The sequence below is a fragment of the Zosterops lateralis genome (assembly GCF_965231275.1).
Source record: "Zosterops lateralis genome assembly, chromosome: 18".
NCBI lineage: Eukaryota > Metazoa > Chordata > Aves > Passeriformes > Zosteropidae > Zosterops > Zosterops lateralis.
Genome location: NC_139778.1, coordinates 12,284,815 through 12,304,021, shown reverse-complemented (window position 1 = coordinate 12,304,021; position 19,207 = coordinate 12,284,815). Strand labels below are relative to the sequence as shown.

The 19,207-nt window shown below is 41.7% G+C and overlaps 1 protein-coding gene across 1 annotated transcript in view; it reads left to right on the top strand.

Annotated features, from left to right (window-relative positions):
- FASN (fatty acid synthase) overlaps positions 1 to 19,207 on the top strand; it is a 40,544-nt gene that overhangs the window by 9,829 nt on the left and 11,508 nt on the right. The window contains exons 6-29 of the mRNA XM_083874472.1: positions 267 to 389; positions 1,008 to 1,123; positions 1,363 to 1,497; positions 3,876 to 4,335; positions 4,692 to 4,879; positions 5,718 to 5,907; positions 7,326 to 7,420; positions 7,808 to 7,942; positions 8,241 to 8,444; positions 9,966 to 10,081; positions 10,526 to 10,701; positions 11,055 to 11,246; positions 11,525 to 11,605; positions 11,706 to 11,891; positions 12,203 to 12,382; positions 12,608 to 12,811; positions 14,023 to 14,333; positions 14,487 to 14,876; positions 15,566 to 15,730; positions 15,936 to 16,054; positions 16,157 to 16,311; positions 16,652 to 16,855; positions 17,882 to 18,032; positions 18,505 to 18,683. Coding sequence (XP_083730598.1) covers positions 267 to 389; positions 1,008 to 1,123; positions 1,363 to 1,497; positions 3,876 to 4,335; positions 4,692 to 4,879; positions 5,718 to 5,907; positions 7,326 to 7,420; positions 7,808 to 7,942; positions 8,241 to 8,444; positions 9,966 to 10,081; positions 10,526 to 10,701; positions 11,055 to 11,246; positions 11,525 to 11,605; positions 11,706 to 11,891; positions 12,203 to 12,382; positions 12,608 to 12,811; positions 14,023 to 14,333; positions 14,487 to 14,876; positions 15,566 to 15,730; positions 15,936 to 16,054; positions 16,157 to 16,311; positions 16,652 to 16,855; positions 17,882 to 18,032; positions 18,505 to 18,683 — 4,455 coding nt within the window. The remainder of the gene's footprint in view (positions 1 to 266; positions 390 to 1,007; positions 1,124 to 1,362; positions 1,498 to 3,875; positions 4,336 to 4,691; positions 4,880 to 5,717; positions 5,908 to 7,325; positions 7,421 to 7,807; positions 7,943 to 8,240; positions 8,445 to 9,965; positions 10,082 to 10,525; positions 10,702 to 11,054; positions 11,247 to 11,524; positions 11,606 to 11,705; positions 11,892 to 12,202; positions 12,383 to 12,607; positions 12,812 to 14,022; positions 14,334 to 14,486; positions 14,877 to 15,565; positions 15,731 to 15,935; positions 16,055 to 16,156; positions 16,312 to 16,651; positions 16,856 to 17,881; positions 18,033 to 18,504; positions 18,684 to 19,207) is intronic.

Genomic DNA, 19,207 nt, shown 5'->3' with positions numbered 1-19,207 from the left:
ATCTATGTTGCATCCTCCCTTGAACCTGGAAAACTAACTGTGGAGAAGAAACTGATACCATATGGTTTGTCCCTCTGCCTCTGGGGAGAAAAATTAGCTGTCTCTTGACATTGTGTCTTTCTAGGTCATGACATTTTCCTTTAAAATAAATAGATATATCAAATTCTCAAATCAGTCTGTTGTAAGAGGTAATCTTTCTGCATGGTGTTTGACAACATTTTACAAAGCAGAGCGGAAGTCGTGATTTGTTTTCTCTCTGCTCTCAGGAAATGGATATTGTCGCTCTGAAGCTGCTGTTGTTGTTCTTTTGACCAAGAGATCTATGGCTAAGAGGATCTATGCCACAATAGTAAATGCTGGAGTGAACACTGATGGCTTTAAGGAGCAAGGTAGGTCTTGAGCTACTGAAAAGTGAGATACCTAAGTTCAGTCTAGTGTCTTTGCCATATAAAACGGTCTGTTGTAAGGTTCTTTAGATGAGTGAATGTTTTTTTGTGTTTGAGGGTTTTTTCATTTTCCAATTTTGATAATGCAAAGTTCAGGACCCTGTATTGGAAGTGGTGGTTTGTACTGAAGTAACAATGATGTACTCTTGCTAGTTTAGTATTCCTCATGACATCTCTGCAGTAACTTCTGCACTGATGGCAGAAATGTAGGTACAGTGTTATAACTGTAAAGCTCTTACCCTACTGTTGTCCAGCTTCTCCTGCTCTCCAGCTGTGGTGACACAAAGCTTCACGTGTTTTACTTAATCTAGATATCTAGTATTCTGTTAACCAGTATCTTGCCGCTCTAGTCTAACTCATTGCTTTAGGTTAATTTCTGGCTCCTCTGTTCCTCTTACAAAGAGCCTGAGAGTTTGGTGCTGAGGACATGGTGAAAAAGTCTTTTGTTTAATTTGGTTTTTTGGGGAGGGGCCTGGCAGCCCAAAGCAAATGAAAGGATGCTAAAATAAGAACAGGAAGCACCTGATAGGAAAGTGGAATTGATGGCAATTTTGATCCTAGGTGTGACATTCCCATCTGGAGATGTGCAGAAGGAGTTGATCACATCTTTGTGCAGGGAAAGTGGTATCAAACCTGAAGAAGTGGAGTATATCGAAGCTCATGGAACAGGCACCAAGGTCAGCATGATCCCTTAAGGACTGAATGTTTTCTTCCCTTGCATCACTTGCCACACTTTTCTGTTAAATTATTCTTTGTTTTCCCAAAGTGAAATCCTTTTGCCTTCTACCGATTAGTAGAATATGTTCTGTTTCACTACTTTTGGACTTCACCCAAACACCATAATCTTTCTGATTTCTCTTTTGGGGTGTGTTTTGGAAGTGCTGGGTAATAGCCATTCTGATTCTTTTCATACTAGGTTGGAGATCCACAGGAAATAAACAGCATTACAAGTATCTTCTGTCAGTGTAAGCGGGAACCACTGTTGATCGGATCAACCAAGTCAAATATGGGTCATCCAGAGCCTGCCTCAGGGCTTGCTGCATTAGCTAAGGTAACAGGAGGCTTGAGAAGGAAAACTTGGGATGGTGGGTAATGCCAGTGTGGGGGGTTTTGTTTCTTTGGTTTAGGCAAAATCTGTATTGGTTCAGGGTAAAATGTTCACTGATAATGGTAAGAACTTGGGTGTTTCTCATGAATTACTTGTTTCACACGTGGATACTTTTAAAATCTCAGGTGGCTGTCCTGCAAACCAGCAGATGCTCAGGTTGCCCTCTGGTGTTGTGCACGCACTTGAGTTCCCGTGTCCTGCTGAGATCTGTACGAGCATAGCTCTACTCAGAATGAAGGCTTTGGGATCCTTTTGTTAATCCTTATTGGTTGCTTTGTCAATCCTTACACTGGACCTTCCAGCAGAACTCTGCTGCAAGTCATTTGGGTTTGAGGCACATACACAGAGGGATTTAGACGTTTAGCGTAGTTGACAGTGACCAAAAATGAGAGGCAGTGTGGGCTTTCAGTGCCAAAAGAGCAGCTGATCTTCTGGCTTTCTGTCAGGGATGTGTCATCTCTTCCTCTTCTCTCTTAGGATGGCAAGAAGCCAGGTGAGTTCTCTGGGATGAGGCTACCAGCATGAATAACTGTTTTAGCAACCAGCTTGCTAACTACTGCTGTAGGCAGACAGTCATCTATTGGCTCTGGGTGCTAAACTGCTTAGCAGAGAGCTAGCTAATGTTCACACTTGCTTATAAGCCTATTACCATAGAACCCTGCAAACCAAAGTCACGTACACTGCCACTGCTAGAATTTTAGACTCTTCAAAGTGGTTACTTGTGACCCAAATACAACTTACTGTGGATAGCCTCACCTACATGGTGATAGCAGTGTCCATCTCTCTGTAGGGAAAACTTTAGGGGTTTTTTAGTGCCTTTATCTCTGACTGACACATTCTTCTTAGAAGGACTGATAGCTTAGTCCTAAAATAATGCTTCCCAATCCATATTGTGTTTTATGTAACAAACAGTTTTAGTTTGGTTCTGTGATCTGTAAGGACAGGATGATAACTTTGGGGTGCTCTTGCTCCCACCTCTACACCAAACCCAGTGTGTCTTAGACAATGACTGTCTCAGGATGTCTGCAGTTTGTGTAAATGTTTTCTTCCGAAATTCCATAAAACACATCTCTTTGAGGTGTCAGGCAATTAGATCTTGAAAGTATCAGGTTTCAGACTTGAAGAGAATCCATTAATTATGTAGATAGGTAGGAATAAAACTAAGGCTTGCTGAGGCCTCTTCAGTCAAATTCTGGTAAGGAAGGGAAAACTCACCTGCATATTTGAATTACTCAGCCTGTCTAATCACTTGCTTTGCAACAAAGACAAAGCTTTTTGGTGTCACTGGTGCTATGCTCACTGTGCTGTGCTCTCAAACCTAGGTAGGAACCATGGCAAACTTAAAGTACAGTATGTATTAGTGTAAACCAACGGCACATTCAAAGTGCGTAGTATTGTAGGTGTAGGACAACATGCATGAAAATACTTAGACTACAGCTTTAAACGTGTTTACTGTGAGTTGAAGTTGTATATTTATACTGGTTGTTCTCCCAGGTAAGCTGCCATGTCTGATAATCAACCTGGAAGAGCAGTTCCTAAGACAGCATGTCTCTCTGACCGTTCTGGAGTGATAAAGGAACTGTCAAACATACAGAGCACGCTGTGTTTGCAGCTGACCTTGTAGTGTGCAATTTGCTGGGCTTGTTCCACAGATTAATGTGGGCTTGGTGTGATGAGCTGTATGTAGAGAGGAGCTACTGAGAGAAGGGAGCTTTTGCCCTTTTTTTGGCACAGATATTTTGCTCCTCACACTATTTCAGTACTTTCCTTTGGCTCTGCCAGTTCTGCCTAGTCTGATGTTTCTGCTTTTTCAATGAAGAATACAAGTGGGTGTAAAGCAGCAAAAACAGCCTTCTTAACCAGTGCTTCAGCTTGATTCTTTTGCAGCAAGAAATAGAAACGTTTTGTTGTGATAAGGAAGAGAATTTGTGACTGTGTGTGACTGGGGAGGGATGAAGTAGAGCAGGATAAAGAGATGGGATCTGAAAGGGGGAAAAGATGATGTGATAGTCTTAGTACCTAGGCTGCTTTTCCAGCAAGACTGCATGGCTTGCCAGTTAGAAAGAGTCTGGAAGCTAAACTTTATGCTACTACACACACTCAGCTTCCCTGCTGACTTCCTGCATGGTCTTAAAGTTTGCCTAAGTGATGCAGTTGCTACCTCAGTAACATCAATAATGCTGTTCTCTGAAATGTCCCTTTATCCAAACATAGAGAACTGCTTCAGAATATGCTACATGGTCATTTGTAGTAAATAACACCAAAAGAGTGTTTGTCATGATGCAATGTGGAGCAGAGAACACTCTTGTTTTTTCTTTCAGGTCCTTCTCTCTCTGGAACATGGGGTGTGGGCTCCAAATCTTCATTTCAATACCCCAAATCCAGATATTCCTGCCTTACAAGATGGGTCACTGGAGGTAGTTTGTAAACCAACACCAGTGAAAGGTGGCCTTATCGGTATCAACTCTTTTGGCTTCGGAGGTGCTAATGCTCATGTCATTCTGAGGCCAAATAAGAAACAAAGCCAGCCTCTGGAAACTTGTAAGGTCCCAAGACTGGTTCAGATTTCTGGCAGAACCCAGGAAGCTGTGGAAACACTAATTCAAGAGAGCAGAAAACATGGAGGATGCAGCCCATTTGTAAGCCTGCTCAGCGATATCTCTGCAGTTCCTGTGTCCTCCATGCCCTACAGGGGCTACACGCTGGTTGGCACTGAAAGTGACATAAAAGAGGTTCAGCAAGTTCAAGCATCTGGTAGACCACTCTGGTACATATGCTCCGGTAGGTGTGCAGCATTGAGTCCGGGCTTTTCCATTCCTCTTTAGATGTGGGGCTTGAGCAATTGTATCCTGTCCTCTAATGTTACTTTACAGTGTAACACGAGGAAATATTTTGCAATTCTGTGACATGTCTGGGAGTCTTGTTTTCTGTATTTTTTCAAAACCTTCCAACTTAACTGTCCTCTAATTATAGCAAAGTCCAGCAAAATAAAAAGCAGTGCCTAATTTAGAGAATGTAAGAAATGTACGGTGTTCTGCTCTTAGTTAGAATTCTTTAACTGCTAGAGGAAGTGTATTGTGTCTACTCCTGTTTCAGAGTATTACTAAAAGCTCACCTTCTCCTTGCTTATCCTGCAGGCATGGGATCACAGTGGAAAGGCATGGGCGTGAGCCTTATGAAGTTGGATCTGTTTCGCCAGTCTATATTGCGCTCAGATGAGGCTTTGAAGAACACAGGCCTGAAGGTCTCAGACCTGCTGCTGCAAGCAAATGACAACACTTTTGATGACACTGTCCATGCATTTGTTGGACTAGCTGCTATTCAGGCAAGACTCAAAGGGCTAGTGGAGGGGGGTAGTGGACTCAATACACATTAAGCATCTTCTGCTAATGTGTCTGTTGGGCTGGTAACACTTTATACCGATTAATGGAAACTTGTTTTGTGTAATCAGCAAGAGGCAGCTGTTGGAACAATCTCTCTAAGAGGAGGGAGTGTATTGTGCCCTTGACTGTTTTTGGGCTTTGCCACTTACAAGTACATAGCTTTTTTGTACAGATGTTCTTGGCCTCACTGCTTTTTTCTTACAAGATGTTTGGACTAATATTGGTCTGAATGGATTTGCACGTGTACTTTGTGTATATGTGGCACAGTTTCTTCCTTTAAGAGATTTAGGAACATCTTTAAGTTTTAGGCAAACATTTGTGCCAAGGAGCAAGATTCCATTTAATATCTTGTAAAATTTGTTCTGCAAATGAACATATTTCAAGTCAAGCTGAATGAAGCCTCTTCGTGATTTTAAGTGTCAATGTGGGATTTATAGTTTCTTGATAAACTAGATGCCAAGCTTTTAAAGTGGTCTGGAAAGCTGGTCTTGCCTCTTACTTTGTACAGACACATTCTTGGCAGCCTCATGTTGTTGGAAATGCTTTCTTAATGGAAAATTACGTTGTGAAAAGGCCTAGACAATACTGGGGTTGTGTGATGATTCTTGGAATTGCTTTGAAAGGAGGATGGAGCTATAGCTGTTGGGGGGAAAAAGAAGCAGTGAGGCCAAGAATGTCTATACCAAAAAGTTTATTATGTACTTGCTACTGCTGTGTACCTTTGAGGCCTGACACTTGCTTACTCTGCCATGGAATCAGTAATCTTACTTCTGCTTGCAGATTGCTCAGATTGATATGCTGAAGGCTGCTGGTCTGCGACCCGATGGGATTGTGGGCCACTCAGTGGGAGAACTAGCTTGTGGCTATGCAGACGAATCCTTAAGTCATGAAGAAGCCATTCTCGCTGCTTATTGGCGGGGAAGATGCGTTAAAGAGGCCAAATTGCCTCCAGGAGGAATGGCTGCTGTTGGTAGGTACACCCTTACCAAAAGAGTGATACAGGAAAGGCCATCTGATCTCTGCCATTGGGATAAATTTGGTCTCTGAAACTACCAGGTCTTTAAAATCTTGACCACTGTTGCCTCTTTGTTTTCCTCTGATACAGAACAGGGAAATGTACATATTTAAAAACAGGAACTTACATATTTAAGTGGATACAATGGCAGTGATCTCTGCCCAGGAATACATCAGGATTTTGGTAATTTAAGTGGAAATGAAGGGATTTATTGTCAGGTAACCAGTGACAGGCCTGATAAATAACCACCTTGAAACAAGGTGAAAATGTAAAACGCTGAGTTTTTTGCCTCTTGATGGATACATATCATGCATACACAGATGTGTATATTTTTTGGGGTTTTGGTCTTTTTTTGTAATTTTCTTTGAACGGAGACTTCTGATTGTCTGTAAGAGTAATGAGATGTGAAAACAGTAAGCCACTATGGTGTAGTGGGCCACTGGCTAGTGGAATTTACTATGGCCTAATAGCACTTAGGAATAAGCTTTTTCCTGAACAAGCTTTGCTTTGTGTTTGTGCAAGTCATACTCTTGCCTACTGTTGGGTAAAATTTTGGATCCAGGAGTTTTGCTTTGTGGTGTTGCTTTATAGTAATGTACGTGTTTAAAAGTAAAATTATTATTGGTAGCACTGTTGTTCTTCTATTTCTTATTGGACACAGTAGTCAATTAAAACCTGAAACACTTGGGAGAAAAGCTGTTGCAGGTATAATGCAGTATATTGGACTAGATCACTTGTTATAATCTCAAATTTCTTAATTTAAGTAATGCTACAAAGGACTACCTGCCTAATTTAGCTTTTTTTCCCCTTCAGATTAAATAAATTACACTCTTATCATACAACTTTGAAAGCTGCATTTAGTATGTTTTTGATAATCAGATGTTGAGTTCAGGTTCTTTCTATGACTTTTATCTCTGTAATGTGTGAACAGATATTTCATATGTTAACCTAGCATGCCAATAGAGTTACTGATTTCTGTGGCTATTTTGTGTCTCTCAGCAATCCAGGCTAGAACAGTGGAGAGAACAAGTGGGCTTGACTCCTAGAAACTAATTGAGACTAAACAACCAATTCTGTAGGTTCTTTGAAAGTGTGGGGGTTACCCCCACCTCCTTTATTAATGGGGTGGTCCAAAGATTTGGCCTTCTGTTCAGCATAACTGTATTAAATGTCATATTAAAGCTTTAGGGTAAATATTAGCTTTTGCAGAATTGCTTTGGAGGGGAGGGGGAGATACCGGTCAGTCTTTTGCAAGTACTTCCCAATTTTGCAAAGAGCTGAATTGAGCACAGTGACTGTGCAGTTCAGATTCCTCCTCTTATGAGGCTCATTGCTAGAAACACTTTCGATGTCCTGTGGTCTTCCTTCTGCAGGCCTGACATGGGAAGAATGTAAACAGCGCTGTCCTCCAAATGTGGTACCAGCCTGTCACAACTCTGAGGACACTGTCACTGTTTCGGGGCCTCTGGTAAGCATGGAACCGATACAGTGCATACTGGGGATTGTGAGTGAGACCTGTGAAGTTCAGGTTTGAGAAAGCATAAAGCTTACTTAGAGTTCAGCTGTTTGCAAAGGGGAGCTGGATTGAAGTGGTGGAGTGGACATTATACTTTGTATAAACTTACACGCTCAAATAGTAGGTGAGAGGAAGTGATATTAGTGCCTCAGTAAGCTAGTAATAAAATGTTCTCTTATATCCATGGGCATAGAGGATGATAAATTACAAGACTGAGAAGGGCAATAACCTCATCCCTGCTGTGGCACCCCTTAAATGGCAACTGATGAAGGGTATGGAGGGACTAGAGTGGCTTGTACAGATCCCAAGTATTTTGTTAATTTGCATTCTTCTTCTTAGGCCTCTGTGAGTGAGTTTGTGGCCAAACTGAAGCAAGATGGTGTGTTCGCAAAGGAGGTGCGCAGTGCTGGCGTTGCGTTTCACTCCCATTACATGGCATCTATTGCACCAACACTGCTCAGTGCACTGAAAAAGGTAATACTGCCAAACCATGGCTTGCATGGCTTATGCTCCAGCACCTAGGTTGACTATAGGCTATGTTGAGCTTAGGGGGACTCCTTTCTTCAGAAGGAAGAGAAAATCTCTTGAGGAGCATGTAGACCTCTGTGAGATCTAATGTTTGAAATCACGTGGCCTCGAGCAGAACGATGTCCTCAGCAATCAACCTGGGAGAAATGACCCACAAAAAGATGAGCTGCTTTCTTTTGTCTATTATATTGTTCTCTGTGAGTTGTAATTCTTTCTCCTGTCCTTCTTTCTTGACTGTCTGTAGGTCATTCCACGCCCTAAACCTCGCTCAGCACGATGGATCAGTACATCTATCCCTGAATCTCAGTGGCAAAGTGATCTGGCAAAGAATTCCTCTGCAGAGTACCATGTGAACAATCTGGTGAATCCAGTGCTCTTCCACGAAGGTCTGCAGCATATTCCAGAGAATGCTGTTGTAGTAGAGATTGCTCCACATGCTCTTTTACAGGTATTGTGCTTGATTGTTTTAGTATGACACTATATTGATAGTATCATGCTGTTTCAAGGAGTTAGAGGGTCTGAGTTGAGGACTAGGGAAGACTGCAGCTTTTTCCCCCCTGCTACTTCTAAGAACATTTGCTTCCTTCAGTACTTCCACGCTTTTCCAGTTTTAATGTTTGTTTTTTTGTTTCTCTTTGTGGTTTTTTAGGGGGTGGTGTATGTTAATATCAAAAATAAAAAAATCCCTAACACACTACCATTTCCTCAACCAGACATTCACATTTCTGCTGTTATTTGTTCCCATGCACTTCAGATAACTGATAGCTGGCTTTCTGAAATGCATAGTGACTAAGGAAAGCATTTTGTTATTTGGATCTAATGGAGAGTGTGTGCAAAAATTATGATACAGTGAGACATGCAAAGACTTAACAGGCCTTCTCTATGAAAAAAATCCATTACTCTCTGTACACTGAATTTGGATTGTGGTTTTGTCTTAAAAGGTGGTGGATGGCAGTGGTTTTTTCCACTCTTCTCCTAGACCAAGTTTGAGACCACAGCAGCTTGCTTTCCTTTTAAACTCCTTTCCCTAATGAGATCAGATCATTACTCCTTTCTCCCCACCCTATAAAAACTGATTCTTGTGGAATTAGCTCCATAGTAGAGAACGCAGAACATGAGGTGCATTGGGAAATACTTGGTCCTCAGGATCAGTGGTAGGGTGTTGTCTCTGTCCCTTAAGTCTCAAGTCTTAAGTCTCTTTTATTTGATCAGTGGCAGGCAAGAGGAGAAGTCTTAGGAAGAGTAGTAGTTACTCATGAGTCAAGATACATAGTTATACAGTGCTTCTGAGTTTCAATCCTGTGTATTTTTACTACATCATGTTAGTCTTATGCTTTGAAAGTGACTTGAAGGGACAATCAAGAGTACAGTTTTTAAAATGGGCAGATATTTTTCTCGATAAAGAGACTATATCCCTCATGTTGAAACCATTGAACTATTTTGGACTCTAATGCAAGTGACTATGACTTCATCGTCTGAGTTTGAGAGTGTTCTGATTTTCTATTCCATTCCTTTCATTTCTCATGTAAAGACCATGGGATCAAATTGAAGAGAAGATAAAAATTGAGTCAGGTGTTCAAGGCTGAGTTTTTTGGTCTAATAGCTTTGCTTGAAAAATGCTCTAGGATACTTCAGACTAGAAGGTGCTGGGTGTGTGCAAGTGGGAGGCACGAGAATGTGATTTTGCAGTTCTTCAAGTGCAGGTTTTGATTTCAGTTTACAGTCTGCTTGGGAAAGGGATATTTGTGTTTTGGCAGAGTTACATTAATATTCTGTAGGTTCTGCTTTACCAGATGTGCAGTAGCTTGGGTTGCTGGAAGGGAACTCTTCCCTGTTAAAGTGATGTATGTGCCAGCAGCTAGCACAGAACTCCTGGCATAGATACATAAATGGTTTGAGACCTATAGACAAACACTGAGGCAGAGTAGTAATGCCTTCCACCAGTGATTTATGGATTCTGCTTGACCAGGCTATCCTGAAGAGAACTTTGAAGCCAGCTTGCACCATTCTACCTTTGATGAAGAAAGACCAAAAAAATAATTTGGAGTTCTTCCTAACACAGATTGGAAAGATTCATTTAACTGGGTAAGGCGACTAGGGGAGGAGGGTGAGTGGGATAACAGAAGGGAATTCAGGTCTCTTCTCTAATATGCATGTCTTCACGTGGATTTAACTACTCCTTCAAGAAACCTTGAACAAATGGGATGTACACTTGTGCTTTACATACTTAGCATGCTCACTTGTGAAGTGTTCCTGTGGGTTAGAGATTGCTTGGGTGGGGAAGGTGCCTTCTAAAGACAGGTCCCATTTTAAAGGCCTAGGAACCTGGAACTAGCTTCTGCAAATAAACTTTGCATCTTACAGAATGTTAATTACAAAATTGGCTGCAGTAAATGTTCATGGTACATCTCAGACATGGAGTCCAAGACCAATTACTGCCTGACCTCTTAAGTATTATAACCAATTTTTTTTCCTTACTTTTTCTTCCCATCCCTTCCCCCACTCTCTTGATAATTTTTGTCTTTCTAGGATAAATGTTACTGGAAATAACTTGTTCCCATCTGTGAAATACCCTGTCCCTGTGGGAACACCTCTTATTTCTCCACACATCAAATGGGACCACAGTCAGGACTGGGATGTTCCAAAAGCTGAAGACTTTCCAGCAGGTTCCAAAGGCTCTGCATCTGCTTCAGTCTACAATATTGGTGTGTTGCTGGTTTGGCATTTATTATTTGTTTGTCACTCTCCTGCTTTACCTGTGTGTTTCTTTTTGTAAAACTAAGAAAAGAATACTCAAAACAACATCCTGGAAGCCATCCTCTGAAGCTTAAATGTTTGGTTTGGAATGAAAAATACCTGTATCTGTTTCTGAAATGGGATGAGAGAACATGAACTAACCAGGAACCTCTGTTGCTTTAGACTAAGAGTAACTTTAAGAGCTGCATATTGTCAGGCAGGATAGTTGGGGAAACTAGCACCTCTTGTAGATATTGAGGGGTAAAAACATCTCTAATAGAGTGTTTTTATTATTTTTATTCTGCTTTTTGTTCTTTGACAGATGTGAGCCCTGAGTCTCCTGACCACTACTTGATTGGTCACTGCATTGATGGCAGAGTTTTGTACCCAGCAACTGGGTACCTAGTGCTGGCTTGGCGAACACTGGCACGATCTCTTGGCATGGCCATGGACGAAATGGCTGTTACGTTTGAAGATGTCACAATTCATCAGGCAACTATCATTCCCAAAAAGGGTGAGTGAGGAGCGCTGGTATAACTGCACAACTGTGTAGTGAAGATGGAGGGAGTGGGAGGGAAGGAATGCATGGGAAAAGTGAGGAAAAATGCAGGAGAGAGACTATAAAGAAGAATGCAGCAAAGGAATGGGTTCATATAGTCAAGAAGTATACATTATGATCATTTTTTACTATGCGTTGTGAGCAGTGAGTCTAGAGATAGTGAAAGAAGTTCTGCTTAACGATGGTAGAAACAAATGACCTCACAGTCCTGTCTTCCTTAATGTTTCTTGTAGGAGCAGTACAGCTGGAAGTAAGACTCATGCCTGTGTCCCACATGTTTGAGGTCTCAGGAAATGGGAATCTGGCTGTGAGTGGTAAGTGAAGGAAGTGTAAGTGTGTATATACGGTCTTAGTAAAAATCCATTATTTATAAACATTGGTAATGATTGTTATTCTTGTTACTGTGCCCTTCAGGGAAGATTTCCCTCCTAGAAAACACTGCTGAGAAGAATTTCTCTAACCAGCCAGATGGTTTTCGGACTCAAGTAGACAGGAGCTCAAAGCCCGGGCTCTTGAAAGAAGATATTTATCAAGAGCTGCACCTGCGTGGATATAATTATGGACCAACTTTCCAGGGTGTTCTAGAGTGCAACAGTGAAGGTGAGTTACCTGTCAAATGAAGCACAATGAGCCTGGATATTGTAATGATGACTATTTGATCTTTTAATTCCATTTGTATTAACAGTTCAGCTGACTGTGCCTTGTGAGGTAACTATACATTGCGTGATAAGAGAGAGCAACTAGGAGTTCTAATAGAGCTTTGGGAAAGCTGTTCTCTCCAATGTATAACTGTCTGGTGGAGTTTACAGGGGAAGCGGGGTACATACACCAAACTTGGCGTTTAATAAGCAGTGACATTCTAGCATCTGATGAATGATGAAATAGTGAGGCTTTCCCTTCCTCTTCTGCAGGAAGTGCAGGGAAAGTTCTGTGGAATGGGAACTGGGTGACATTCCTTGACACACTGCTACATGTCCTGATCTTACCTGAGCCTGGCCGCAGTCTGCGCTTACCCACAAGGATTCGCTCAGTCTGCATTGATCCAGTGCTGCATAAAGAGCATGTGTGCCAATACCAGGACAATGTGGAAGGTAATGTCTCTCATGCTTGAACTTTTGCTGGTTGCTTTGACTACTGGGTGAATGTGTGAATTCTGAAGTAGTAGGATGGATTTTGGGGGGGGCCTCTTAGTCTCCAAGCTATTTTGCAGCTCCGTAACCTCTCTGTGTAAGAGCCTGACACTGCACTGTTCATCAGATCACCTTGAACAAAATATTTTTTTGTTTTCAAACTTACATTTTCTTCCTGACTTTCAGCTTTGGATGTTTTTGTGGACCACTGCCTTGATAGCCTTAAATCGGGAGGTGTTCAGATCAGTGGTCTTCATGCCTCTGTGGCACCACGACGACAACAGGAACAGATACCTCCCACCCTGGAAAAATTCTGCTTTGTGCCCTACACTGAGAGTAGCTGTTTGTCTTCCAGTGCCCATCTTCATGCCTATCTGGACTACTGCAAAGGTAGAGTGGGATTGTTTTCTTGTCATACTAGGAGACTCTTCCAGGCTGAGAGAAGTGTCTGAGAGAAGCTGTTCATACTCCAGAACATCCAAGATATTAAGTGTTGGTCTCTGTAGAAGACTTCAGCAAGGGTTCTGTGTACGATTGCTAGAAGCTAAAAACTATTTCTGACTGAGATCTCTAGAATGTGGGAAAGTGTAAAAAGCCATGAAGAACATTTATCCTTCTATAACAGTCAGATATGGTGTCAGATGGCACGACCCCTTCTGCAAGCAGAGAGGCAGAAATCATCTTTAAGGAAAAACCCACCTAGTTACTTTAGACACAGACAGGAGAGCTTACTTAAATGAGTTTTTAACCTCGTTTTGTTTTTCCGTGTGAACTGCCAAGATAGGCAAGATGACATCCTTGTTGCCATTTGATTGTGGGCACATATCCAAACAGGGAAAATGATTTAATGAGGAACACATCAAAACAATTGCTTGCTACAAGAGTAGAATAGGAGCAGTTCAGTCTGTTGTGAAACTTGTAGCTAAATACAGTGGTTTTGGATGGGGAGACATCCACTAAACTAATCACTTTAAGTGCCTTTTCATCAAAGAGAAAAAAGTTACATTAAAAAAAAAATTACTCTAGTGGTGAATTTTGCTTCATCTTGAGACAGTAATTTTTTTTCATTCTATGTTGGTAAAGTGTCTTCATGCATATCCTTAGATTTGGCAATAGATTTTAAAGATTTCCCTTCCCCCCCCCCGCTCTTAGTTTTCCCCTGCAGCATCCAAATACTGCCCCCATAGGGTTCTTTTTCTAGGCTATGTGGGAATATTTTATTTTTTGTAATCCGGTTCCTTATCCTCAGTCAGGATGAACTACTTCTCATCAGTTTATAAAGCAAAAAGGCATTTTAACATCTTTGTATCTGCAGAAACATAAAATTTTCCTCCACAGCTCCCTAAATCAATCAGAAGTTTTCTGTTAGCTGCCCTCTTTCAGTCAATCTTACCACAGGTAACTGTGGGGGTTTTGCCTACTTGTTTGGGGCAACTACTGTGCAGTACATAATCATGTGAATGTAGAGAGGCTGCACTGTCTCTGTGTGGCTGGGCTAATGTATGTGGTGCTGATCAGCTGGTGTAGCAAATGGAGGCAAATTGGAAAAGAATTCTTGGAAAATCTTGACTCTTCCCTTCATTTCCCCTTATATTCCATAGGTCTGATCCAGAAGTTGCAGTCTAAGGTGGCAGTGCATGGGGTCAAATTAGTGATCCCTGGACTAGAAACTGCAGTGGCTGCTACAGAGTCCTCATCCACACAGAAGGGCCTTCAGCATATCCTCGCTGAGATCTGCCGTCTGGAACTGAATGGAAACCTCCATTCTGAGCTGCAGCAAGTTGTGACTCGAGAGAAAATGCACTTCCAAAATGACCCTCTTCTCAGTGGATTGCTGGATTCTGCAGAATTGAGGACTTGCCTGGATGTGGCATTGGAGAACATGATCAGTCATAGGATGAAGATAATAGAGGTTAGTTGGAAGCCTGGGATGGGGCTGTAGCTAGTGTTTCTAGGCCTTCTAGTAACCTGATTACATATTGCTATTGTGTGGGTTATCATTCCAGATATCCCTCATGTTTTGATGTGGTTTTCTCCTTTTCCTTCCCCTTTTTTTTTCCCACAGGCTAATGCAGGAAATGGACAACTGTTCTCTCGTGTGAAAAGCATTTTGAATGCTCAGCCCCTGTTGCAGGTGGACTACATTGCCACTGACTGTGTCCTGGAAAACCTTTCAGCTATTGAAAAAGAGCTACAAGATTCTGGTGTTGACTCTAAGCAGTGGGATCCATCTAGCCCTCCCTCTGGAAATCTCACCAATGCTGACCTGGTGGTATACAACTGTTCAACAAGTGTTTTAGTGAATACCACTGAAATACTCTCTAATTTGGCAGCTGCTGTGAAAGAAGGAGGGTTTGTTTTGCTACACACTCTTCTTAAGGGAGAAACTCTTGGAGAAATTGTCAGTTTCCTTACAAGCCCAGATCTGCAGCAGAAGCACAGCTTCCTAAGCCAGGTAAGCCTCCTGGAAGAACAGATACTTTCACCATGGATAGTCTGAGTCTGCTGCTTGCAAATGCCCTGATGAATGTATAGTAGGTGTCACTTGCATGCCTTTCCATTGAAACTTTCTGCAGAAATATCTAATAAACACTTCTTCAGAAGAGAGGACTTGCAAATTACTACATATTAAGTTGAGAAAGTGAACTGTAGGTTCAGTTGGGAAAGCCTTTCTTAATGCACTGAAAATTATTCACTATCTTTTGTATATCTGCCTAACCTGTATGAAAACACTGGCCAGGACAATTCCTTTATCGTTAAAATCATGTGCTGTGTTGCTTTTCAGTGTAACTTAGAAATATGGGTGCTTCTCCCCATCTCTGTGCAAACAGGGCTTATGTGACATAGGGTAGACACATTGAAATACCCTGTGGAATCTGACGATACGGTCACTGCTCAGGTTTTTTGCACACCTGCTAGTGTGTTCCTAAGACTGGTTCCCTTACCAGGACTTTGAGATACTTGAACTCCCACTTTTGGAAGATCCTTTAGGGGAGAAGGAGCAGTTTAGATTTGGATAAAACACTGTTATGTTAATCAAACATGTATTTGCACTGAGACAATAACAGAGCAAGTTTCCAAGAAAAAGCAAGAAAAATTGACTTTTGACTTTGCTGTTAATTTGTTGCTTTGCTGATTTGACAGGCAGAGTGGGAGGACTTATTCAGCAAAGCTTCATTGAATCTTGTTGCCATGAAGAAGTCATTCTTTGGCTCAGTTATTTTCCTGTGCCGTCGGCAAGCTCCTACCAAAACACCCGTTTTTCTGCCAGTAGATGAAACAAACTATAAGTGGGTCGAATCCTTAAAGGTGAGAATTCCTGTGTCCTAGGCATCTGAATTTCTGATAATCATTATACTTTCTAAATGAGATATTTAGGAATGTTAAAAGAAGAATGTGTGTGTGTGTTCAGTTACTTTTAATAAAGTAGAAGTTATTAATCTATCCCGAGGATATGAGGGCTATTTTCTTTGTGGTTCCTAGTAAAACCCACAGTTTGGTGTTTGTCCTGCAGGAGATCTTGGCTGACCCATCAGAGAAGCCTGTGTGGTTGACTGCCACCAATTGTGCAAACTCAGGAATTTTGGGAATGGTGAACTGCCTTCGCCTTGAAGCAGAAGGCCACCGAATCAGGTATGTGAGCATGCCCTTGAGTCACATTTGGGAGATGAGATATGTGTTAGCTTCTTCTCAGGTCTGTAGCAAAACAAACAAAATGACAACTCTTGTCTTTAGGTGTGTGTTCATTTCCAACTTGAACCCTTCATCTGCTGTCCCACCCACGAGTCTTTCTTCCCTGGAGATGCAGAAGATGGTTCAGAAGGACCTGGTGATGAATGTGTATCGTGATGGGAAGTGGGGCTCCTTCAGGCATCTCACACTGCAGCAAGGTACAGCCTTTGGGAGCTGAGGATTGCTTGCAAAGCCTTGAATCTGAATGAACTTTGAATAGAAAATGTGTAGTTATTGTTCCTATAGTTACCTTTTATTACTATTTTTAATGAACAATTTTGAATTCTTCTGCTCCAGCTCAAAGTGAACAGTGGCACTCTGTGGTGCTAGGAGGAAGGGATAGGCTGTTTAGGGCATCAGTAGTATTGCAAAGCAAGAAAGGGCTCTCTGGATAGCAAATGGAGGAGGAGTTAGAAATTGCACGAGGAATTTACTCACTTTGGAAATCATGTACCTTTGTTAATATGTATTAAGTTGTTACTGTTCCTTCTTCTGCAGCACAACCTCAGGAGCTGACAGAATATGCCTATGTAAATGTGCTAACTCGTGGAGATCTCTCATCTCTTCGCTGGATTGTCTCCCCGCTTCGGCACTTCCAAACCACTGATCCCAACATTTTACTCTGCAAAGTCTATTATGCATCTCTCAACTTCCGTGACATTATGCTGGCTACAGGGAAGCTTTCTCCAGATGCTATCCCTGGTGAGTTTAAGTTACACTGGATGGAATTGTATTTATGTATTGTTGTTCTAGAATGAATCTCTTGATTGCTAGTTTAGCACTGGCTAGATTGCATGCTGGTATGGCAGAAAGCATGCTTTTGAGAAGGAAGTTCCCAAGTTCTACTGCCAGTTACAGTTCCATTTTTTTTTTTATATGGGACAATTAACAATTTCTCTGAGAAATGCTGCTTGAAGCATTGCATAGATACCAAGCATGAGGTAAAACAAGTCAAGGGAGGTTCCAGAGATGGGCATGGTAACTACCAAGGTGAGAATGTTGAAGTTTCTTGCTGCCATGCTGTTGGATATGCTTGGATTTCAGGGAAGAAAAATGCACAATGAAGTGATTACCTGTTTACAAAATGGAGGTGGTATTATCTTGCTTCACAGCGAGTTAAGAATTGATGTAATCTCTATGCAATGGTTTTAAAATATGTATTTAAAAGAGAGGGTGTAGAACATGTAAAAATTCAGTGATTTGAGTAAGTCTGGGTTCCACTTCATGACTGAACAACCTGGCATAATGGAAGGTGCCCCTACCCATGGCAGAAGGCTAGAAGTAGATGATCTTTAAGGTCCCTTCCAACACAAACCATGCCATGATTTTGTGAGCAACATAAGTGTCTGCCTAAAATGTGACTTAGCAAAATTAATATTTCACAGTGTATTTTTGCAGTGATCATCCTTTCTAGTTTATGTATTACTCTTTTTCTGAGGGACAGAATTGCCTCTGAAACAAGATGTTTTCATGAAATTTCTCAGATGAAAACTGCAAACTAAAGCAATATCATCAAGGATAAATGCTTCAGATTTAATGAGACCAAGGCCTTTTCAGCTACTGTTGGAGTTGGACTATTAACTATGGCAACTTACAAACTGTGTACAGAACAGCCAGATCCCAACACTCTTCCTGTCTCTGGGGTTTAGACTTTCAGGGACTGCTGCTGCAGTAAAGGAATTCTAGAAGAGATTTTTGTTTTTGTAAAAGGTGTTAATGTTCTTTCAGGTAACTGGGCTTTGCAGCAATGCATGCTGGGCATGGAGTTCTCAGGACGGGACGCGGCTGGAAGAAGAGTGATGGGATTGCTGCCAGCAAAGGGATTAGCCACAGTGGTAGACTGTGAGAAGAGGTTTCTGTGGGAGGTGCCTAAAAATTGGTATGTTAACTTCTGTTTTCTGGTTAAGATTTGCCTTCCTGTCTGAGGCTGATGACAGCCCTGATCAAACCTGAGTGCTGCATAATGGATAGATTCCCCTCTGGGAAATATTAACAGAGCTATAGTGTCCCAAACAACTGTAGGATTCACTGTGGGGGTTCAGCACTAGTTTTTGTACAGTGGCTTGCACAAGTTTCTCATCTTTTTTGGGGCTCTTAGCTTCACGTGTTTCAGTATACACTGGGATATCAGTGGTCATGTTACTGGTTAGTTACTGAAATATTTCTGCAGAATGATGAAACTTGGCTCTGCTTGGCACCTCTGGTAGTCTGCTGTATGATTGACAACCACTTACACTTTATTTGTCTCAGCAACAGAACCTTTCCGTTGCAGGAAGACACATTTAGTCAGGAGAATCTTTCCTGACAGTCTTTCCCAAGGCTAAAGATACCTCTTTCACTTTGCTCCTTAGGACTCTAGAAGAAGCAGCTTCAGTGCCTGTGGTGTATGCCACTGCTTATTATGCTTTGGTGGTTCGAGGTGGTATGAAAAAGGGCGAGAGTGTCCTTATTCACTCTGGCTCAGGAGGTGTGGGTCAAGCAGCCATTGCCATCGCCCTGAGCATGGGCTGCCGTGTCTTTGCTACTGTAGGTGAGTACTGAGGGCCCAAAGTCGTGGAGAGAAATAGATTGTAGATAATAAATAGGGGAAGCATGTGTACACATCTATAAGCATATATACGTATTTAGGTATATGCTTATTCCCCCCCCCATATGATCTGCTGTAGCTTTGATCTAGTTTTCAGGCTTAGAACAGGTTAGATGGCAAATACAGCTGCTGACTATGTGCTTGAAAATTCCACAGCACAGTCAAATTTGTCTGTCTCTGTACACTATATAATCAAAAGTATGGAAAAAGATTATGGCTTCCTCATTTTAAATTTAGTAATATGAATCCAATGCCTGTCCATTCAAAGGCTCTGATCTGTTTCTGGTCCTTGCTCTGTCTCATTTATGAGCAGTAGCAACCAGACTGCCTTTGTCCTAAAGCGTGACATCTTGAGAGACTAAAGGCTTGGTGAGAGCTTCTCAGACTTGCAGTCCTTGGTGGAAAGATGTGCAGCAGAAAATGGGCTGTTTCATCAAAAAAAGGAAATTAGTGACATCTTTCAACCC